Below are 23,872 nucleotides of genomic sequence, written 5' to 3' on the forward strand. Positions count from 1 at the left end.
GGACAGACTTCAATTACCTGATGCAGTCAAAGTGACGGACCACAACCGGCTCCAACACGATATAAAATTGCCGTATTATTGGCCTGTTGAAAACACCACAATCCTGGTTACTCGTCTGTCGTCAGTCTTCACGAAAGTGTCCATGCCAACGCTCGGCATCGAACTGCTTCTGGGAAGCGACAGCCGAATCTATGTCTCAGTGGCACCAAAACTGTTTGACAAGGTAACTGCTAGTAGTTTTGACTGTCGATAAGCTATCCCCCTAAAAATGAACTGAGAATCAAAATACATACTTTGCTGTTCTTGTGACCCTCGAGGAAGAACTTTGATGACGATGACAAAATTGAAAGAGATAAATTGATTTTACTCGTCTCGTTTTGGCATCTAAATTAAACTGTCTATTAGCGCGAAATCGGTTATTAAAATTAACATCTCCCCTATACACAATATAAAACTGCGGTGCTACATATGACTCGGACCAGCCAGCCAACCCTGGCGAACTCGGTGGTCGTATGGTTAAGACGTCTTCACTGGAAAGCAGGAAGTCGTTGGTTCGAGTTGCACTCGAGTAATTCTTCTGAATTTTTCACAAGCTCTTGTGCAAACGCTGTGTTCACAGTAATATGAATATACGTGGGTTTTAGGGCAAAACAGTTTATAAGGATTAATACTACCGCGACACAAAATATATCTTGAAATAAACTCTCCATGTACATGCACAATTTGTTCAAAAGGTGTGTAAGAAACTCAAGAGAATATTAAATACGCGTGAACGCAAAGGATATCGATTTGAATTATAAAAGAGAACACGAATTTGACCATTCACCTCTATTACTTCTCATCTTCATTGCAATGATGGTGTGAACCCTTTTTGGCAAAGGTGGCAGGACTTTGTGGAACTTTCAATGGACTAACTGCAGATGATTACCAGCTACCGTCTGGGGTTGTTGCGCGGGTGTCACACCTTTTTGCCCCTAAATGGCAGTCCAGATCATCTTGCCAAATGCATGAGGACAGAGATATCACCGACTATTGTGAGATAGATAGCTACCACAAAAAAATGGCTCATGAAACCTGTGGTAAACTGACTCAGGAGCCTTTTACAGACTGTGGTCTTAAGGTTGACCCTAAGATGTACAGGGACATGTGCATTAAAGACTACTGCCAGAGCCAGTACTACAAAGGGACAGAGTGCTTGGCATTTTCTGCGTATGCTCTAGAGTGTGCTAAAGAGGGCGTCAATCTTGTCTGGAGAAGCTCAGATCTGTGTGGTAAGTTTTGTTTGGCATTTTGATATGTACGAAAAAAAACAAGTTGGTTTGGAACACGTGTTTTCTTCATGTGCCACGAACAACATCTTTTCCTACCAATGGTGTACTGAGTTTAAAACAGAGATAAAGATACAGCACGAATTTACTTGCGTATGTGCCTTGATTTGTTACTGTCCTGGAAGGTTTGCATTGGATGAGGATTGGGAAAAGATAAACAGGCATAAGTGATAAGAAAGTGTTCAGTGATTAACATCCGAAGGTGAACATGAAGAGAGGCTACAAAGTTTGACCCTACCATAGTCTGACTTTCTAGAGTGAGTAAGAAGTCTGGATCCAATGGAGTTCTGGAAAAAAGTACCCCACTTTCCGTTGCCTGCCTATCTGCCCTAAATGGTGACAGAAGTTGCGTTCGTCTCTTTTATAGCCACGACGCTGTGCCAGGAGGGGGAGGTTTTCAAAGAGTGCGGGTCCATGTGCAGGGTGACTTGTCGGGATCTTGAGAAGACTGATGACTGTCAGGAGCAGTGCATCCAGGGTTGCCAGTGCATAGGTGACACGGTAAGAACTCAAAAAGAAAAGTGAACTCGATGGTTTTGCAGCATTAGCTCACGTTCAGATTGCTTCATCATTGATGGTTTTGCAAAACGGAACACGTGTTTTCTTCATGTGCCACGAACAACATCTTTTCCTACCAATGGTGTACTGAGTTTAAAACAGAGATATGACACACATGATGACACACATTCGCATTCGCCTTTGCATCCTTTTTGGGTCCTAAGTTTAACTCGAACAGAATTTTCAGTTTAGTCAAAGACCTTATAATGATGATAATGGCGATGATTATGGTGACAGTGATTATATTAATTATTTTGCTCAGTTTGATTCCTTTTACATTAGCTTGGACTTTGAACTTTCCATTAAGTTTCCGTTAATGTAAGTTTCCATTACATTTTGATCGAGAAGCTAAAAAGGGTTTAAATAACTCCCACTCGTGGGCCCTTCACTGAACGAGTATTCAAGAATTTATAAGGCACTTAAGCCAGACATTATAGCATAAAATGTAACCCTGTTTTCTCACAAACACAAAACATGCCGTTTGATTTAATATCTTGTTGTCAGCATTGCCACGAAGAAAGGTGTGGTTTCAGGCTCTTTTAAAATTACAAGTGACTATTGTTTTGAAAGTGAATGCCAGCTTTAAAGTTCAACACTGCAGAAACGTTTATTCTTTGTGTGCAGTTATATGACAACCTTGAAAACAAGTGTGTGTCCCCATCGGAGTGCTCGTGTTATGTCAAAGGACATTATCGGAGGCCCGGGGAAACATGGAATAATGGTTGCAATAAATGGTGGGTATACTCATCATGGGTATTTCCGATGTAGCTTTATATTTCAGCCAATATCTCAGTCGTGTGATCCAGGTCAAAGTCGAGAATGTAATCGAAGGGTCTTATTCTAATTCATTTGAATATTGCCTTAAAATTGTTATACATTTTTCATACTACCTTTAAATTATACAAAAAGTTCAAACTGTATAAAACGTATGGTATGTGCTTAGCCCCATACAAATTTACGATAACGAAATATAGAATACGTTACATTTACCAGTTGACTCAATATTATGCAGACTCCATAAAGACTAATGAAAGCCATGTTTGATTCAATATTTCGTTCTTTATTCAGAACATCTTCAGGAACATTCTTTCCTGAAGATGTTCTGAATAAAGAACGAAATATTGAATCAAACATAGCTTTCATTAGTCTTTATGGAGTCTGCATAATATTGAGTTATCTGAATATTATCAGTGGATCACCTACTGCTTTTTACCAGTTGATCTAGTAGTTGTTGGATTTTGATGCTTAGACAAAATTTATGACACAAAGAATAACCTAGCAGTCTTCCCGGCAACACGAGGTCAATTCTATCATAAAGATTGCTTGGCATACCATATTTTCCACAAATTTCTTCCAAACGTAACCATTTTGCAACTGGCACGCGCAATGGTAACGGTACGGGCATTGCGGATACCGTTTTCTTCGATTTTAAGGGATTGATATTATGGTCTAAGATGCACACTTGTGCCCAATATACTTCATTGATCAACTCTTGAAGTTAATTTCTGAAGAATTTTTTAACCATGACCAATCAGGGATTTTTTTCTAAAAACTCAGTTTTGCGTTCCACAACAAAATTTGTTTCTGGAAGCGGTGACCACTTGTAATGACAGACCTAGCTGAACACAGAACGTTTGCTGTACTCGGTCATCATTTTAAGTTGCGTTGTCGTTGTGTTCTGTTTGTGTTTCAGCACCTGCAAGAATGGTGTAGCTGAGTGTACTGAAAAAATCTGTGCTGGTAAGAAAATCATGAGGACCCTAAAAACCAAATTCTGTCCCTCCATCACCTTACAAACAAATGTTATGCAAGTTCAACCGATCTCAATTGTTTCTCGATTATCGTATTTAAAACAATGTCATTTCGACATTTGAAATTGAGCAACGATTATTGCCATTTACTTTTTGTATCCTTCACAGGGCAAGCCCTTTTTTGACTTGACTTATATCTTAAAAAAAGTCAATACAGATAATTGAACCGAGTTCCATTGGTTTTGAAAATGGATAAAATCTGAATAACTGGGCAAAAAATATGTCTGAAATTGTGTTAAACACTTCTTTTGTTTCTTATTAGAAGCCTTGATAAAATGCTCATGAATCTATTGCAGCCGCTGGTGAGGAATGCACAGGAACCAAGCAGTATATCAATTGCGTGGAATGTCAGCGTGAATGTGAAACCATTCATCTCGCCTGCAAAGACGTAGCCTGTACGGCGGGATGCGGCTGCCCAGATGGCACAGTTCGGACCGCCGATGACCAGTGCATGCCTGAGAGCCAGTGTCCGTGCTACTTTAACGGGCAGAGTTACAAGCCTGGTGCACTCTTCAAAGACGATTGCAGACAGTGGTGAATATCGCTTTTTTGGGGAGTTCGCACTGTGATTTCACCCTTAAATTGCAAAAGTCATTGTTTACAGAAGGAGTATATTTTTCTCCGTACAATTTCTGAACTATTGTTTATTCCGGGTAGTTTTGCTTAAAACAGTTCCAAATCTCGTAGTTTTGCTGGTTTGAAGGCTCCGAAAAGTTGGATGATGAAGGAACGTGTTAGTTGAGTATAGATGTTTTAATAATTTCACTTCTCACACCACTGCATAAAATGTCACCAATAGATATTAGCTAAGGGAATGCCGTCATCTGTATAGAATGTTGCACATCAACTAGCAATTACGGAAGAGCATAGTACGCTTGTTTGTATTAATAGTGTGGGTAATATTTGTTAATCTTTAACGGGCCTTATGTAAAGTGCGTTGATTCATACATAGACCTGTCTTCATTTGGAATGATTATTATCGACTATATCATGCCTGAAACGTCGTTATTATTTTATTTCTACCGTAGCATATGTCTCCCAACTGCCCAAGTAATTTGCGAGCAGAAAGTTTGCCCAGGTACGTAAATCGTAATTTTCCTGTCTCACAAATTCAACGTACGGGGAATATCTATATAACATTAAATTCCCGTACCCCGTTTCGGCCATGGAATTAAGGAGCATTTCTGTCATCTTAGAAACCCTCAAAGTATAACATTGAAACGTCACAAACCTGGCTGACTGCATTTAACTCCAATGGTATACACATTAAAAATGGCAACGGGGACCTTCAACTTGCTGTCTAGGCCTACTTGTAATTGTGTCGCACCACCTTGGAGCATTAGAAGCAGAAACCAGACCAGTCTGTGACAAGTGGATTCTTTTATTTACCTTTCAAAGAATCCTCCTGTTCATAAAGAATTTGATTCTTTCCAAACTTTGTCATAAATATTGTTGAGATGCCCCGGCCCGTAGAACACAATGACCTACATGTTGCTTCTAATGTCACGGAATTACACCTTTTAAAGTTGGTTGGTCACATTAAAAGAGACGTACACGTAGCCATAAATAAACACAAAAAGACAAATGTTTCCGAAATTTTTCAGTGCACACTGTCCAACTTTTTGATGTTATGTCATATCATACGAGTGGTGCGATTCTCGGATGTTTAAAAACAAGATAAGGAAACCTTTAAATTTTTGATAAGAAACTTGTCATGTGCTTTTCTATTTTGTCCGTGTGTGATGTTTCAGCCATGTAGATTAATTTGTGACTTCTATAGGTATTACATTGGGAAGTCAAAATAGAAGTGGTCACTATGGGACAGCCAGCTTGAAGGTGATTGTTAGAAATCAATTCCTCTTCTGTCAAATCAGGCGGGAATTTTTGTTCAGTTTAGTTGTACTTTTCTTTTGCATTCAGCGACATGTCGAGGATATGGAGATCCTCATTACATGACGTTTGATGGCCGGAAGTATGAATTTCAGGGTAAGCCTCCGTTTATTTGGTTTTGGTCGTGGCGAAGGCCTAAGGAGGCCCACAACACAAATCTGATGGTTGATTCTAATAAGAACGAAGACAGATTTGTAGCTGAGGCGGAATACATAGACAAATAACGCGGGAGTGATTAAGTGCTCAACCATTAACACGAACCAGCATGTATATTTGAGGGTGTTACCACAGGGTAAGCTAAACTTAAATTGAGTTACCCAGGTCTTCGCAATGACTGGTTGTTCCTTATGGTTTTCAAGGTGACTGTAGCTACGTTTTTACATCGGATGACTGCGGCAAGGATGGCAGGACCAGTGTTTTCAGCGTGGTCGTGGAGAATGTCCCCTGTGGATTGGGTATGGTGACTTGCACCAAATCCATTCTTTTCACTCTTCTCGATGTTAAGATATTCCTCGTGAGAGGTGCCGACCCAGCCATCACCCCTCCACCACCGACACCAACGACAGCCAAATACCGCTTTGTACGGTCGGGTATTTTCCTTATCATCAATACTCGACACGGTAAGTATTCTTTTAGGCTACATTATGCATTACCCAATATCGTATCCGTTGACCCTTTTTTGAGAGGGTTAGCGGTTAATAATCAGTGGTGTATCCCGCTTTTGGGGTCAAGAGTGGCAAATCCAAAAGCGATACGTCTTCGGGCTCATATAACAAGATGTTGTGGAGAAAAAAAATCGAAAGCCTTAACCACGGTCCCGATATCCTTACTTTTATTTGCTGGTGTTGTTTTCTTAGGGATTTTACCTGTGAGAGGAGATAGAAAGGGTAATTTGTGGCTGCTTTACCTGGTAGTAGTAACTGAAATGATTGCATCAAAGGTTGCATACTCCCTGGGGTTGAGATGGTTTGTCGGATTTTGCTGGGCCCAGTGATCAAGGATAATACGGTACAAAACGCATTGAAACCCCACCCTTTATTGAAATGCGCCCTTTTTGGATGAAAAACATGGTCAGTCATTTTGGAATGCCCCTTAGGCCCAGGAACTGGACACGCCAATGTTACTGTCTTTTCACCTGTTCCCCGCCCCGAATTCTGACATTTTTGATTAACTGCACGAAGTTATCCCACACAAAATGAAGGTTGTAGTTTACAACAACGTGTTAAAACCTGAACAAAATTTGCTCTCCTTATACTAACACAAAATTGGAAGAATGCTTGACTTTGAGAAATTTGTCATGGGTTCATTCATTATATAAACTCTCATTTGTTCGTGCCTGTAGGAGTTACTTTGGTTTGGGATTTTGGCACATCAGTCTACGTAACCTTAGATGGAACCTTCCATGGACGCGTGTGTGGCCTGTGCGGGGACTTTGATGGCAACGCCTTGAACGACTTCAGAACCAGAGGCGGTGAAATAGAGGCCACACCGAACGCATTTGGCCATAGTTGGAAGACGATTGAAAGCTGTCCTGAACCCCCAGATCCTGTCAACCCTTGCGATATTAACCCTGGGCGACGGGATTGGGCGCGGTTTGCGTGTAGTATCATCCTAAAATCTGTGTTTTCGCCGTGTCACAATTTGGTAAGCCGTGGAGATACTTAGATACCACAAAGGATATCATTCCTTTCAATTTTTCTTCCATAAATAAACAGCAGTCAAGTGCATCAAGTACGAACAGAAATTTCTTTGTAGGCTGATTGAGCATATAATGATACCAGAAACACAACAATTTGAAGGGCAGTGATCGAGAATTTATTTTGTTGATGTAGAATTACTTTTCTAACCAAAAGGCGAATTCTCCGTCCCCTGGCTTCATTTAGCGAAAGATGTTGTTCTGCGATGTATCATTTTGTACACGTGCCTATTTTGCACGAAGTTCTGAATTTCAGAACCTGACATTGCACCGTTGCACTTACCTTAGTGGCTGCCAAACAGTTAGGAATTAAATTAGGAATTAAATTCGCTGAAAAATTTGCTTAGGCAGTTACGCTGCTCTGTCGAAAATAGGCACCTCATTAAGACTGTGGTTGTTTTATTGCTACCCAAAAGGTTGACCCCCAACCTTTCCATGACAACTGCGTATTCGACAGCTGTGGTTGCGACAGGGGTGGTGACTGCGAGTGTATGTGCACCGCCATCAGCAACTACGCTGCTGTTTGTAACACTCTTGGCGTGGAGGTTCCATGGCGTTCTACTGGCAACTGCGGTAAGTTAATTTCTGTCTGGTTGGGAGTACAAATGATGAGTTGTGGTGGAATGGACCCTTTATTCTTTGTGATGATACCGTGTACTAACACTCTTAGTTTTTATGTAGGTGGTGTGCAAAGGTTCCAGGCTGAGGAGGTCTGCAGTTTTACCTCTTCATTTGGTATTTTATTAAACCTGTTAGCAATATCAGGTCAGATCACATGACCTGGTACTCGTAATCATAAGCTGCATGCTGTAACACATGCTCAGGGTGGCAAGTCGCCGGTGACTAAACCAGCTCCCCCCACCAGCATCGGTTTGATACTGCTGAGGAGGGCAACTGGACATCCTGATGGGACGAAAAACCAGATCTATCTGAAGGGCGTCAGCTCTAGACAGCTAAGGACCGCCACCCAGCAACTCTGTCAATGCAGAATGACCAAGCCACCCACTGCATTTCCTCTTGACCATGATAGTTTGAATGCGACGTGAGACCCGCAGGCCAGACAATGCGTCAACGGCTACCTGGGCAGAGGAACATGTTGTTCCGACTAGGCACAGCTGTAATGACGCAGAGTATTCTGCAGCCAATCCTGAGCATGAAAAGGAGCAGCATGAGCCTGAGAAAGCATCAACTTATAGGTACGTAGAACGTACAAGGAATGACTGCTGGAAAACTGGAGATCATCACAACTAGAAGGGAGGAACAATACATTTGTGTGCTTAGTATCTCATAAACATACTGGCTTCACCAAGGCCACTTCTGATGATGGACACACAAGTGTATATTCAGGCAAAATCGGCGGAAAGAGGGAACACGGAACTGTTTATTCTGAACAGGGAATGCAGCTAGATCCATCCTGAGATTCAATGCAGTCAGGGACAGTGTCATCTCTCTCAGATCTCGGTCATTTTTCAACATCTGAGTAAATCCACCAATTCTACTGCCGCTGATGAAATTGTGCAAGACTTTTATGGTCAGCTCCAAGACGCTCTGGATAATATTCCCATCAAAAATATGCTTACAGTCATAGGGAGACAAAATTGTTATAGTCGGCAAGTCAGATACCAAATCAAAAACCGTTGTAATGTTTGGAATGGGAGAAAGAAATGAACATGCAGACAGTTTAAAAGATTTTTGTCAAGTAGACGATCTGATTATTGGAAACAACCACTTCCAACACAATCATCGCAGACTTTGGACTTGGAAGAGATCCTTATGGCCTCGAAAGAAATCAGATTGACTATGTTTTAGTGCTTGCAAAATTATCCTTTATTATCATTAACAACAGAATGAAACAAAGGCTTGAGACTTAGCCAAGAAGCGAACCGGTTTTTAGGGGAGGAAGAGGCACTAGAGACCACATTGGCAATGATTATTAGAAAAATCATTGACAAAATGCAGGAGACACATACCTCTCTACCTCTGCTTCACCGATTACAGTGATGCGTCTGAACATGTTTGCCATTAGGAATCGTGGAACAACATGAGGAAAACAAATGAGAGAGTACTTGAAAAGCTTGGAGTTCAGAAAACTTGCGGGCCAATATTGGCGGCAGAAAATTGACATATTTTGGCCATGCCACCAGACATCACCACTGCCTTCAGAAAACAGTCATCTAAGGAATGGTTCAGGGGAAACACAACAGAGGAAGACCTGAAGCAGGCTGGCCTGATGGCATCAAGATTATTACTGGCCTGATTATCACGAAGGCCACTTGAGCTGCCGTTGACCCCATTAAATGGCATCCCCTTATTTTAACCATGCCTTCACATTTGCATGCAGTCATACAAAAGATAAATGGTCGGAAAATATGTACTAATATTGTACTGTTAAGACATTAGAGGTTACTATTTCAGCAACCCTGAGGCTGCTTGACAAAGCAAGGAAATTAGGAAAACAAAGGGGTTTAAACCTATCATAGGGACTACGTTGAATTTGAAACAGTATAAAAATTTCAATTAAAAGGTTTGCAGTGTGAGAACGGCATGGAGTATCTACCCTGCGGGAAGGTCTGTGCAGATAGATGTTACGAAAACGCCACGGAAGAAGACTACGGTTGCACCGAGCAGTGTGTGGAAGGATGTCATTGTCCACCAGGCACTAAACTGTGGAAGGGGAAGTGCGTGAAAGACGTCCAGTGTCCTTGCATCTACAACGGCCAAGAAGTACCGCCGGGATTTGTTGTAATCGTGGACTGCATGAGATGGTCAGTGTTTATGTTCTGTGCTATTCAGTTCAAGTTCGGGTCAGTGAATGTATTGCAATTACAATTCTAAACCTTTGACGGTGGCTTTTATCAACAATGTCTAAAGTGGCAAAAGTTGAAAAGTAGTTAGATGACTGAAACACACAATAACTTTGCTTATAATTCAAAATTTGGTTTAAGTCTTGAGTATATCTAGATCTTGCGTAGATGTGGGAGTAATTTCTTTCCTGTGGAATTGTTTAATTTTTTTCAGCGAATGCATTCGGGGCAAAATGCAATGCAGCGGCGCCACTTGTACGGGTAAGCGTTCTAAAAAAGACTTTTGCTGCACACAATTTGACTGTTAGTACATGAAATGTTTTGCTGCATATTCGTATAATTTGTAAGTGTCATCAATGCTGTAATCTACTATCTTTTGATTTCATTTTCCTAAATGGCAAAAAAAAATGATGCCGCCGATCTGGTAATTCTGCAAGATCTCCAATTAATTCTTACACAGAATTGAAAGAAACGATTAGCAGAATACGTTGCTTGTTAATTGGTGCCTAAGCCACCTAAAGTATCGTTGATTGAAAGCACATTTGTAATGTGAAAGAAAGCGGAAGATCTGGGCATACTAGAGTGCTAATTATGGTTCGATGTCTGGACTGTGGCTTTGTAACAATGCACACCTGCAACGGAGTAAAACAAGAATGACTAAGGGAGGTACAGTTATTTTCATGAGAATATTTTCCCCCATACCGATTACTGAAATCTGGTTTTGATAGCTGTAGGTGCGACCAGGTGCTAGGGCTTGGTTTCAAGTGGCCTACGAAATGGTGTAAACCATCCATCGTTCTGGCGACGTTGACGAAGTGTGTGGTTAAATAAAGCTCGAACCTTAGGGATGAATTGCCTCTCAGTTGTCTGCTCGAATTTTTTCCAGGCACTCCACCGTCAACAACTGCTTTGGCATCAACTACGCCTTGCACATGCCCCCCTGGCGAGTTTAAGTGTTACGACTGCTCTAGGTGCATCGCTATAGAGGACGTGTGTGATGGGGAGAACAACTGCGATGATTATTCGGATGAAGAAAGTTGCGAGTGCGTTTACGGCAATAAAACGTATCCCGTAAGTAACGAACACATACTGGAAACACATTTTCTACGATTTTTATGGAAAGAGTTTTGTAATGGAACGGAATACTTCATGTCTTTTCTACGGTAAAATGTTCGAAATTCATCAACTCTATTATTAAGTATTACGTTTAGACAAAGCAAGCAACCGTTCACTGGCCATTTCCAATGGCCCCATCATTAGCTTGAAATATTGTGTTGAGCTTTTTGTAGAGCTACAGTCACATAATTGACTCTACAAGGGTTATCATAATGTTTTTAGCCATTGGCGTGGCCGCTGCAAATCATTGGAGACACTTGTAGTGTTAAAGTGGTTGCCAGATTCACCTACACTTGACATGGTCGGAGTCCAGTACGGGGAAAAAGGATCACTGACGACAAACTACAAAAGACATTTTTAGAGTTTGTATCTTATCCATATCTGCGTGATAAGTCAACCTTGTGTTATTATTTGACAATCGTTACTCTTGCTAGTGTCAGAATGAAGAAATAATTCTACAGCTGTAGGCTTTGTGTGAAAAGACCAGTCAACTGACAAGCAAACTGAACAATTGGTCATGTTCTTATGTCCGCTCACAATTAAACCTTTGTCGGACATAAAAAGGACAGATTTTTCTTATGCTCCAACTAGGAGTTATTGTAAGTCACCAGAGGCGAAGTGTCACTGTACCATCATCTTTTCACACACGCAGACAGGACCATTATTTTTTTCGTTGCTGACTTTAAGTGCCATTTCCTTTACCTGCTTAGGTAAACCAGCCGTTTCCTGGTGATGGTGCCTGCGAGACCTGTAAGTGTGAAATCGGCACAAGCAAACCAACATGTGAGAAAATATGTGCCATCACTTGTGCAATAGTAAGTACTAAAAATGTATGTAATGTTCCACACAAAGAAAGTTTTCTTAAACCTTCGTAAACGTGTCAAAACTATTTGCCATCTTTCTAGATTTAACTAAATTATTTAAAATTAACCATGCTAAATAACAAATTTGGTACAGTTTACTGTTTTTCGTTCGAATTGTACATCCAAAATTTTCGTACTGAAAACGTTTCTGAAAAAGGATTGCTAGTTGCCCTAATATTACAAGAAAATATAGGGCTGCAAAATATCGAATGGTTGTAGTTGTTTTTGCAGTGCCCAAATAAAGGCAAGATTGAAATTTTCTCCCGGAGTTTTGCTCATGAATATGAAATCTGCATAGCGTAAAACTAAAAAGATACTGAAGTACTGTTTGCAATAGAACACTAGAAATAAATAAAGAAAAGTGAATGAGGACGGAGAATATTCGTGAGTTTTTGTAAATAATTGTCTTGTACACACTCTTCAGAGGACTAGCCGATTATAATACTGAAAATGTCGGGTTCACTTCACTTTTCAAATTTACTTTCTAAAAAGGTTTACGTTCTACACATCCAATATGTTTCACATACAAAACAGGCTACGGTCCTTCTTTTGCTAGAACCAACACGTGAGCTGAATAGCTCACATTGACGTGATCACAGAAGAGGTTTACATTAATCCTTATGTTTGCATTAATTTGCTAAACAGGGTGAAGATTTGTACTTGAATGAAAATGACAACACGAAGTGCTGCGAATGTAAACCACCAGGTGAGTATCCTCCCGAGATAAACATCTAAAAATGAAGGGCATCAAAACATTTGATTAAATTTCATTAAAGTTTACATGTACATCAAAAGTTGCGAAACTAGTACAGTGGTTTCCACCCCTTCTTCCAAAATTAAAATTTGCCTCATTGTTGCCGGTAAAGGACTACTTACAAATAATATCCGGGCACTTGAATGAAGAGTCTTTAACCATAATAATGAGTTTTAAACTTCTGAATTAGAGAGAGAAATAGGTTTGCACATATATGCGTCCTACAAAGAATTAGGGGAAGTTGTCCTTAAACTTTCCTTTGCAAAGATTGGTGCATTTAGTGAGTGTTTACCAGATATCAGCAGACTTTTCGTTCAAATTCAATTCAAACGCATTTCAAAAGGTAATTCCATATCTATTCATTTCAAATGGTCAAAAAAATAATGATATTTCCACATTTTCAGAGACTGGGGGCAGAGGAATAGGGGTTTAAGATGAAAACTATATTCATTGTGAAGTAGTAAGACATTAAAACTGGGTAATATTATCACTGAAGAGTGGGAATTGCTATTGGGAAATGCAATCTGTGCTATTGGACACCATCTCTAAGGGCTTATGTGAAAAACGTTATGTTCAGTGGCATGTTCAGCATTCGTGGAATCTTGCAGTCTGAAAGTTTCTGTGCGACGTTTCTTAGGCCAAACCTAAATTGAAACTGATAAGCCAAGTGTAAAAACAACCCAATAAAAGATAAATAGCACACTCCAAAAATTATCAATTGGAACGACTTTTACGATGTAGGCCTAATAGTTACCATTGATTTGTTTTATTTCACCTACAGTCCCTTCGACGACAGTTGTTACAACAAAAACAGGTAGGAGAAACCGAGTGTCAATGGAGTATTTTTATGCATTAAGAACAGGGGCCTTTATTAGGAGGTTGTTATGTATGGGCACAAGAATTGTTAGAGTGTCGGAATCTTCGTTATTAAGGCTAATTGCTCACGAGCTCAATGCATGCTTTGTTCGATTTCCACAAGTCCTACAGGTCTCACGACAACTACGACGGGTACGTTCCAGTTGCGGGTGTATAGCATTTATAGAAAAATGAAATGATTAGTACGTTTTACATGAAGTAGCCAGTGTTGCTGTGTAGCTGCTCGGAAAACCCAAATTGACGCACTGGTACTTTTTATACAATATCAACAATCCCCGATGCACAGCCAATGGGTGTACATTTCGTATTTGCATTTATTAACTGAATAGGGGGGACAATATCCAGAGGTTTTTATGGGCAGAAGGATTTTAAGCGTGCTGCATTTCGGGCAAGTTGTGGATGTTTTGTCCTATTATTAAAACCTGACAACCTGGTTAAATGCCGAAACACACTTCTCTATTAAGAATTTGAAGAGTAGACTTTTCTGGCTTAATGGACACTGTATTCGATTTGTACACAGCTACTACAACAGCTACCCCGACAACTACGGCAGGTATGTTCTTGCTGCAGTTTTATTAGTGTCAACGAAAAACAAAGAATGATGTGGTACAGTGTATGAAGCCTATACTGAGAGTTACTTTTTAACATTTAACATCTTTCACAAAGAGGTGTTCATGAATGGGTCAATGTGGTGAATTGAGTATACATGTTCCACTACTCTATTATTCCTTCATGAACACTCCTTGATACACTCCAAATGGTTGTTCATGTAATATTTATATTCATCCTTTATGAATAGATATCCTTTATCAGACAGTTGTTGTGTATCGGCAGAAGAATCGTAAATATGTCACTTTCTGGAACATTGTATATTTTGCTTTCTTTTTTGAGAATAGACCGAAAACATAATGACGTAACACAGTGTTTACCGCAGTGCATTAGGGAGAAACGTGGAGATCAGTCAAAGGTGTTGGACACGATTGTCAGTCATGCGAGCCATCGGGCGACTTTAGATGCACCACGCGTACCTTGTTCTGTTCATATTAAGTCAGATACAGTGGAAGACTTAAAACGATGGCAGAAATATAGGGGATGTTCCTCAACTGCAAGTGAATAAAAAAAAAATCTGTGAAAGGCTTTGTGTGGGTTTTAAATGAGGAATTTTTCATGAGCATGATGTTCGAGCTACAGCAAGCGTTACGTGTGGTGACTGTCGTCCCTACCTTTCACCCACAATGCACCACAGTAAACACTGTGGTTACGCCATTATGCTATGGGTCTATTGAAAGGTTGGTGACATGCCGAAACGCTGTGATTTATTAGAAATTTCAAGAGTTGATTTTTCGCGAGCCTAATTTAACACTTTGTTTGATTCGTCCACAGCTCCTACTACAACAGTTCCCCCGACGACTACGGCAGGTATGTTGCTGCTGTGGGCTTAGTAGTGTCAATAAAAACAGTAATGAGGTAATGTTTTACCCTCATTAACAATCCCTGATCCGACTGCGTTTTCACAGAATACTTGTATTCATCATCTGAATAGGGGTGCTCTATCAGGAAATTTGTTGGGTATGGGCTAAAAATAAGAGGAGTTTCACATTTTGGGAGGGTTTGGAATTCCCTTTGTTATTGAAGAATTGAAAAGCTTGCTTACATGCCGAAACACTTTTTTCTATTAAAAATTTGAATAGTTGAATTTTCGAAATTGATTAACGCTGTATTTCATTTGTCCACAGCTCCTACTACAACAGTTCCGCCGACAACTACGGCAGGTATGTTGCTGTTGCTTGTTTAGTAGTGTCAATAAAAAATCAAACGATGACGTAGAGTGTATAAAAAGGACTACTGAGAGTTACCTTGTTAATCTTAACATTTTCAACCGCAAGTTGTTGATGAATAGGAATGAAAGTGTGGTTGATTGTGTATACACGTTCCACCACCCTAAAATTCCCTCATTTCTGTAAGCATGAAGGCGACGCCGGGTGACAACATCCCTCGGGGAAGGAGCGGCTGCGCATTCCCCTGGGGTGGGTGGGACGTGCGTCCTTCGGTAAGAGGATTCCAAGAGGTGAATTAGAGACACAATCTATCTTCTTGATTGTGTTTTATTTCAATCTTGATTACGTCCCCTATTAAAATATCCCAGGAAAATAATTCATGACATTGACATTACATAACTAAATAAAATTCACAATGTAAAAAATCATACATGTGTTAAGTATGTGATGGGGTACATTAGCATGTAGGCTACATAACTATCATTGTAACACCCATGAGAAAGGAGTTATCACTTGAGTTATTACAGTGCAGTGGCCTCAATGGGTGCCACTGTGTGCACACAATAACATAAGACTTTTAGGACATACAAGATATTGTGTATCAAACCCGGAATCGTGCATCACAAACTAGTGTACAACCACCGCTTAACTGTATGAATCAGTGTGCACTATACACGTACAGAACGGTTGCCGTCGACGCAACCCGGAGGTGACAGACCGGGACGCAATACATAAGTAATCAACATCATATTGTTGGGTAGAAAGATCTTGTACACCAGAACTCAAAGAAGCACGTGTGAAACGGGAATGTTCTATGCATAAAGCCCACAAATCTATTCAATTCACCAATAATTATCAATCCCGGCCGATTCTCTGATCATTCAAGAAGCCGATAATTTAGGCCGCTACTTCAGTAATGCTGTTAGGAAAGAGTACAGAAAAAGTAAATTGCTGAGCACTTTTGGAAGCCCGTTCTCATTCCAGAACCTTGTAATTTTTTTTACCTAGGAGGGTAAGGGGTAATTATAAAAGGGCCGTATCTAAACCGTTGGCACGCGTTTTTCGTGGAAATATTTGGGGCAATTATCATAAATAGGGTGGACAAACTTTTAAGCATACCATCTAACAAAACTGCTGTCTCGGCCAGTTGCACGGTAAGCTCAGTTAGAAGATTAAGAGCGCTCGACTAGTAAGCGGCAAGGTAAGGGTTCAAGTCTGCATGTATGCATTTTTTTCTTGGGGGATTAGTTGGTAAGAGGACGTTTTTATAATAGCAAAGCAAAGCACGAAATTTAACTTAAGTTTCTAAATGTCCGCTAAATTGATCGAGCTTGCAGTTAGCAGTTAAGCACACTTATATATGGCAATTGCCCCTGACCCTTCCTTGAAAAAAAAACCGCTCCCGGGTCTGGTGCGCAACATAAGAGAAGAAGTATGAAAGAGCACCTTCTCGGGCTCAGCCTCGAGCGTAATTAATATACAAAATGAGGATCCCCGCATTAACAGTCCCTGTTGTGCTCCAATTGTGTGTTCATGTAATAATTGTATTCATCTTAGGGACGTCATCACGAGAGTGTTTTGTATTGGGACAATAATTGGATAAGTCTTACACTCCGGCATATTTGGGACTTTTCATGAGTACTCAAGGATTGAAAAGACGATGAAATTCCAAAACCCAGATATCTAGGCCTATAGTGAATTTTATTCATTAATTTTCCTCGAGCTTAATGAAAATACCGCAGGTACGTTGCTACTGCAGGTTTAGCAGTGTCATTGGAAATTCAAATGAATAGGTACGTTTCACAGGACACATCCATTGCTATTTTACATTACTCTTATTTGATATTTCCACAGCTCCTACGACAACAGTTCCACCGACAACTACGCCAGGTATGTTCCTGCTGCTGTTTTATTAGCAATGAAATGATGAAGTAAGTTGTGCATGAAGTAGCCTTTGCTGGCGATTTATAATTAGCTGCCAGGAAAATCTAAAATGACTTATCCCCAGGGAAGAGGCTTAGATAAGTTGTGCATTTTGCTCAAGTACCTTTGTAAAGCATCTGTAATTGGAAGTCCCTGGAATTCTATAATTAATGTTGAGAAGAGAAGGACAAATCGCATCTTTCTTTTTACACGAAAAACTGCTTATTGCACACTGAGTGTTTTTCGTGTATTCAGCTTCCTTGATGTACTGTAGATTGGATTGAATGTAACACGTGAATACATGCTTGTAGTTTTGTTGGTTATCCTGTAATATTGTTTTTTTTACCAAAGCTCCCAGTACAACTGTCCAAACAACAACCGAGATATTGTGCGACGAAAACCTGGACCATTACGATCCCGTGTCCTTGAAGAGATTCGACGATGTTGGAAACCCTGTCAGTCCAGACGATATCTGGAAGCCAAGCAGCCCCCCTAATGTGGCTGACCCGTATTCAGGGTCACACTTGAAAGTTACCTTTACTCCAAGATCTGAAATAACGTCGGTCACTATCTACAAGGACAATGATAGCGCCGAAGTGGTGAAAGTTGCCTTTAAAGTCAAGCCTAGTGACAGCGATGCTCTGGTTCCCTTACGGAGATCAGATGGCTCCGACATATTTTACGGAATACCTGGACTGAAGATTGCACTTCCACCCAGCAAACCATACCTTGTGGAAATGGAAGTCTACATCGTCGAGCCTCTGCCTGCTGAAGGCTTCAAAGTCATATTCAACGGCTGCGAACATGTTGGTAAGTTTCTATTTTTTGGGAACATTTCTGGTACCTTTAGTCTAAATTAGAGGAAAGATGCTCCATGACATTCTTTACTTTTTTCACTTTCCTCGTATATACTATGGAAAAAACATGAAGTGTTTGTTTCTCAAACAGATCTTGCTCATTGTGTACATCAACACTCCCTGATACCCTTGAAATGGGTATTGGCAGAAATATTGTAAGAGTGTTACCTTTAGGCACGTTTGGGACGATTTCTTCTTCTCCAAAAAAGTGCAAAGGCGGTGCCACGCGCAAAGGCTGTGATCTATATCAGAATTTGAATAAAGTATTCTCGAGCTTCATGTGTGCTTGGTTTGATATTTCCACAGCTCCTACGACATCAGTTCCGCCGACAACTACGCCAGGTATGTTCCTGCTGCTGTTTTATTAGCAATGAAATGATGAAGTAAGTTGTGCATGAAGTAGCCTTTGCTGGCGTTTTAGCTGCCAGGAAAATCTAAAAGGACTTATCCCCACTGAAGAGGCTTAGATAAGTTGTGCATTTTGCTCAAGTACCTTTGTAAAGCATCTGTAATTGGAAGTCCCTGGAATTCTATAATTAATGTTGAGAAGAGAAGGACAAATCGCATCTTTCTTTTTACACGAAAAACTGCTTATTGCACACTGAGTGTTTTTCGTGTATTCAGCTTCCTTGATGTACTGTAGATTGGATTGAATGTAACACGTGAATACATGCTTGTAGTTTTGTTGGTTATCCTGTAATATTGTTTTTTTTTACCAAAGCTCCCAGTACAACTGTCCAAACAACAACCGAGATATTGTGCGACGAAAACCTGGACCATTACGATCCCGTGTCCTTGAAGAGATTCGACGATGTTGGAAACCCTGTCAGTCCAGACGATATCTGGAAGCCAAGCAGCCCCCCTAATGTGGCTGACCCGTATTCAGGGTCACACTTGAAAGTTACCTTTACTCCAAGATCTGAAATAACGTCGGTCACTATCTACAAGGACAATGATAGCGCCGAAGTGGTGAAAGTTGCCTTTAAAGTCAAGCCTAGTGACAGCGATGCTCTGGTTCCCTTACGGAGATCAGATGGCTCCGACATATTTTACGGAATACCTGGACTGAAGATTGCACTTCCACCCAGCAAACCATACCTTGTGGAAATGGAAGTCTACATCGTCGAGCCTCTGCCTGCTGAAGGCTTCAAAGTCATATTCAACGGCTGCGAACATGTTGGTAAGTTTCTATTTTTTGGGAACATTTCTGGTACCTTTAGTCTAAATTAGAGGAAAGATGCTCCATGACATTCTTTACTTTTTTCACTTTCCTCGTATATACTATGGAAAAAACATGAAGTGTTTGTTTCTCAAACAGATCTTGCTCATTGTGTACATCAACACTCCCTGATACCCTTGAAATGGGTATTGGCAGAAATATTGTAAGAGTGTTACCTTTAGGCACGTTTGGGACGATTTCTTCTTCTCCAAAAAAGTGCAAAGGCGGTGCCACGCGCAAAGGCTGTGATCTATATCAGAATTTGAATAAAGTATTCTCGAGCTTCATGTGTGCTTGGTTTGATATTTCCACAGCTCCTACGACATCAGTTCCGCCGACAACTACGCCAGGTATGTTCCTGCTGCTGTTTTATTAGCAATGAAATGATGAAGTAAGTTGTGCATGAAGTAGCCTTTGCTGGCGTTTTAGCTGCCAGGAAAATCTAAAAGGACTTATCCCCACTGAAGAGGCTTAGATAAGTTGTGCATTTTGCTCAAGTACCTTTGTAAAGCATCTGTAATTGGAAGTCCCTGGAATTCTATAATTAATGTTGAGAAGAGAAGGACAAATCGCATCTTTCTTTTTACACGAAAAACTGCTTATTGCACACTGAGTGTTTTTCGTGTATTCAGCTTCCTTGATGTACTGTAGATTGGATTGAATGTAACACGTGAATACATGCTTGTAGTTTTGTTGGTTATCCTGTAATATTGTTTTTTTTTACCAAAGCTCCCAGTACAACTGTCCAAACAACAACCGAGATATTGTGCGACGAAAACCTGGACCATTACGATCCCGTGTCCTTGAAGAGATTCGACGATGTTGGAAACCCTGTCAGTCCAGACGATATCTGGAAGCCAAGCAGCCCCCCTAATGTGGCTGACCCGTATTCAGGGTCACACTTGAAAGTTACCTTTACTCCAAGATCTGAAATAACGTCGGTCACTATCTACAAGGACAATGATAGCGCCGAAGTGGTGAAAGTTGCCTTTAAAGTCAAGCCTAGTGACAGCGATGCTCTGGTTCCCTTACGGAGATCAGATGGCTCCGACATATTTTACGGAATACCTGGACTGAAGATTGCACTTCCACCCAGCACACCATACGTTGTGGAAATGGAAGTCTACATCGTCGAGCCTCTGCCTGCTGAAGGCTTCAAAGTCATATTCAACGGCTGCGAACATGTTGGTAAGTTTCTATTTTTTGGGAACATTTCTGGTACCTTTAGTCTAAATTAGAGGAAAGATGCTCCATGACATTCTTTACTTTTTTCACTTTCCTCGTATATACTATGGAAAAAACATGAAGTGTTTGTTTCTCAAACAGATCTTGCTCATTGTGTACATCAACACTCCCTGATACCATTGAAATGGGTATTGGCAGAAATATTGTAAGAGTGTTACCTTTAGGCACGTTTGGGACGATTTCTTCTTTTCCAAAAAAGTGCAAAGGCGGTGCCACGCGCAAAGGCTGTGATCTATATCAGAATTTGAATAGTTAAAGTATTCTCGAGCTTCATGTGTGTTTGGTTTGATATTTCCACAGCTCCTACGACAACAGTTCCGCCGACAACTACGCCAGGTATGTTCCTGCTGCTGTTTTATTAGCAATGAAATGATGAAGTAAGTTGTGCATGAAGAAGCCTTTGCTGGCGTTTTAGCTGCCAGGAAAATCTAAAAGGACTTATCCCCACTGAAGAGGCTTAGATAAGTTGTGCATTTTGCTCAAGTACCTTTGTAAAGCATCTGTAATTGGAAGTCCCTGGAATTCTATAATTAATGTTGAGAAGAGAAGGACAAAATCGCATCTTTCTTTTTACACGAAAAACTGCTTATTGCACACTGAGTGTTTTTCGTGTATTCAGCTTCCTTGATGTACTGTAGATTGGATTGAATGTAACACGTGAATACGTGCTTGTAGTTTTGCTGGTTATCCCGTAATATTGTTTTGTTTTTTTTTTTACCAAAGCTCCCAGTACAACTGTCCAAACAACAACCAAGATATTGTGCGACGAAAACCTGGACCATTACGATCCCGTGTCCTTGAAGAGATTCGACGATGTTGGAAACCCTGTCAGTCCAGACGATATCTGGAAGCCAAACAGCCCCCCTAATGTGGCTGACCCGTATTCAGGGTCACACTTGAAAGTTACCTTTACTCCAAGATCTGAAATAACGTCGGTCACTATCTACAAGGACAATGATAGCGCCGAAGTGGTGAAAGTTGCCTTTAAAGTCAAGCCTAGTGACAGCGATGCTCTGGTTCCCTTACGGAGATCAGATGGCTCCAACATATTTTACGGAATACCTGGACTGAAGATTGCACTTCCACCCAGCACACCATACGTTGTGGAAATAGAAGTCTACATCGTCGAGCCTCTGCCTGCTGAAGGCTTCAAAGTCATATTCAGCGGTTGCGAACATGTTGGTAAGTTTCGATTTTGGGGGGACATTCCTGGTACATTTAGTCTAAATTAGAGGAAAGATGCTCCATGACATTCTTTATTTTCTTCACTTTCCTCGTATATACTAAGGAAAAAACATGAAGTGTTTGTTTCTCAAACAGATCTTGCTCATTGTGTACATCAACACTCCCTGATACTATTGAAATGGGTATTGGCAGAAATATTTCTAAGAGTGTTACCTTTAGGCACGTTTGGGACGATTTCTTCTTCTCCAAAAAGTTGCAAAAGCAGTGCCACGCGCAAAGGCTGTGATCTATATCAGAATTTGAATAGTTAAAGTATTCTCGAGCTTCATGTTTGCTTCGTTTGATATTTCCACAGCTCCTACGACAACAGTTCCGCCGACAACTACGCCAGGTATGTTCCTGCTGCTGTTTTATTAGCAATGAAATGATGAAGTAAGTTGTGCATGAAGTAGCCTTTGCTGGCGTTTTAGCTGCCAGGAAAATCTAAAAGGACGTATCCCCAGGGAAGAGGCTTAGATAAGTTGTGCATTTTGCTCAAGTACCTTTGTAAATCATCTGTAATTGGAAGTCCCTGGAATTCTATAATTAATGTTGAGAAGAGAAGGACAAAATCGCATCTTTCTGTTTACACGAAAAACTGCTTATTGCACACTGAGTGTTTTTCGTGTATTCAGCTTCCTTGATGTACTGTAGATTGGATTGAATGTAACACGTGAATACATGCTTGTAGTTTTGTTGGTTATCCCGTAATATTGTTTTTTTTTTTTTTACCAAAGCTCCCAGTACAACTGTCCAAACAACAACCGAGATATTGTGCGACGAAAACCTGGACCATTACGATCCCGTGTCCTTGAAGAGATTCGACGATGTTGGAAACCCTGTCAGTCCAGACGATATCTGGAAGCCAAACAGCCCCCCTAATGTGGCTGACCCGTATTCAGGGTCACACTTGAAAGTTACCTTTACTCCAAGATCTGAAATAACGTCGGTCACTATCTACAAGGACAATGATAGCGCCGAAGTGGTGAAAGTTGCCTTTAAAGTCAAGCCTAGTGACAGCGATGCTCTGGTTCCCTTACGGAGATCAGATGGCTCCGACATATTTTACGGAATACCTGGACTGAAGATTGCACTTCCACTCAGCACACCATACGTTGTGGAAATGGAAGTCTACATCGTCGAGCCTCTGCCTGCTGAAGGCTTCAAAGTCATATTCAGCGGTTGCGAACATGTTGGTAAGTTTCGATTTTGGGGGGACATTCCTGGTACATTTAGTCCAAATTAGAGGAAAGATGCTCCATGACATTCTTTATTTTCTTCACTTTCCTCGTATATACTAAGGAAAAAACATGAAGTGTTTGTTTCTCAAACAGATCTTGCTCATTGTGTACATCAACACTCCCTGATACTATTGAAATGGGTATTGGCAGAAATATTTCTAAGAGTGTTACCTTTAGGCACGTTTGGGACGATTTCTTCTTCTCCAAAAAGTTGCAAAAGCAGTGCCACGCGCAAAGGCTGTGATCTATATCAGAATTTGAATAGTTAAAGTATTCTCGAGCTTCATGTTTGCTTCGTTTGATATTTCCACAGCCCCTACGACAACAGTTCCGCCGACAACTACGCCAGGTATGTTCCTGCTGCTGTTTTATTAGCAATGAAATGATGAAGTAAGTTGTGCATGAAGTAGCCTTTGCTGGCGTTTTAGCTGCCAGGAAAATCTAAAAGGACGTATCCCCAGGGAAGAGGCTTAGATAAGTTGTGCATTTTGCTCAAGTACCTTTGTAAATCATCTGTAATTGGAAGTCCCTGGAATTCTATAATTAATGTTGAGAAGAGAAGGACAAAATCGCATCTTTCTGTTTACACGAAAAACTGCTTATTGCACACTGAGTGTTTTTCGTGTATTCAGCTTCCTTGATGTACTGTAGATTGGATTGAATGTAACACGTGAATACATGCTTGTAGT

General features: G+C 40.6%; 1 protein-coding gene across 17 annotated transcripts in view; it reads left to right on the forward strand.

The window, feature by feature from the left end:
- The window catches only part of LOC110990254 (uncharacterized), a 161,358-nt gene that overhangs the window by 21,842 nt on the left and 115,644 nt on the right, over positions 1–23,872 (forward strand). For all 17 annotated transcript variants that reach the window (XM_087147982.1, XM_087147989.1, XM_087147988.1 and 14 more), the window contains exons 12-42: positions 7–223; positions 881–1,271; positions 1,696–1,829; positions 2,511–2,620; positions 3,580–3,626; positions 3,994–4,231; positions 4,726–4,775; positions 5,618–5,683; positions 5,947–6,207; positions 6,930–7,231; positions 7,700–7,856; positions 9,808–10,048; positions 10,302–10,348; positions 10,974–11,158; positions 11,914–12,018; positions 12,712–12,772; positions 13,602–13,634; positions 14,217–14,249; positions 15,080–15,115; positions 15,433–15,468; positions 17,329–17,364; positions 17,749–18,207; positions 18,561–18,596; positions 18,976–19,434; positions 19,788–19,823; positions 20,203–20,661; positions 21,019–21,054; positions 21,442–21,900; positions 22,259–22,294; positions 22,680–23,138; positions 23,497–23,532. In XM_087147982.1, the coding sequence (XP_087004108.1) occupies positions 7–223; positions 881–1,271; positions 1,696–1,829; positions 2,511–2,620; positions 3,580–3,626; positions 3,994–4,231; positions 4,726–4,775; positions 5,618–5,683; positions 5,947–6,207; positions 6,930–7,231; positions 7,700–7,856; positions 9,808–10,048; positions 10,302–10,348; positions 10,974–11,158; positions 11,914–12,018; positions 12,712–12,772; positions 13,602–13,634; positions 14,217–14,249; positions 15,080–15,115; positions 15,433–15,468; positions 17,329–17,364; positions 17,749–18,207; positions 18,561–18,596; positions 18,976–19,434; positions 19,788–19,823; positions 20,203–20,661; positions 21,019–21,054; positions 21,442–21,900; positions 22,259–22,294; positions 22,680–23,138; positions 23,497–23,532 (5,261 nt within the window). The remainder of the gene's footprint in view (positions 1–6; positions 224–880; positions 1,272–1,695; positions 1,830–2,510; positions 2,621–3,579; positions 3,627–3,993; positions 4,232–4,725; positions 4,776–5,617; positions 5,684–5,946; positions 6,208–6,929; positions 7,232–7,699; positions 7,857–9,807; positions 10,049–10,301; positions 10,349–10,973; positions 11,159–11,913; positions 12,019–12,711; positions 12,773–13,601; positions 13,635–14,216; positions 14,250–15,079; positions 15,116–15,432; positions 15,469–17,328; positions 17,365–17,748; positions 18,208–18,560; positions 18,597–18,975; positions 19,435–19,787; positions 19,824–20,202; positions 20,662–21,018; positions 21,055–21,441; positions 21,901–22,258; positions 22,295–22,679; positions 23,139–23,496; positions 23,533–23,872) is intronic.

The sequence above is a fragment of the Acanthaster planci genome, linkage group LG17, assembly GCF_054643075.1.
Source record: "Acanthaster planci isolate LZ-2023a linkage group LG17, COTS_SCS, whole genome shotgun sequence".
Classification (NCBI taxonomy): Eukaryota; Metazoa; Echinodermata; class Asteroidea; order Valvatida; family Acanthasteridae; genus Acanthaster; species Acanthaster planci.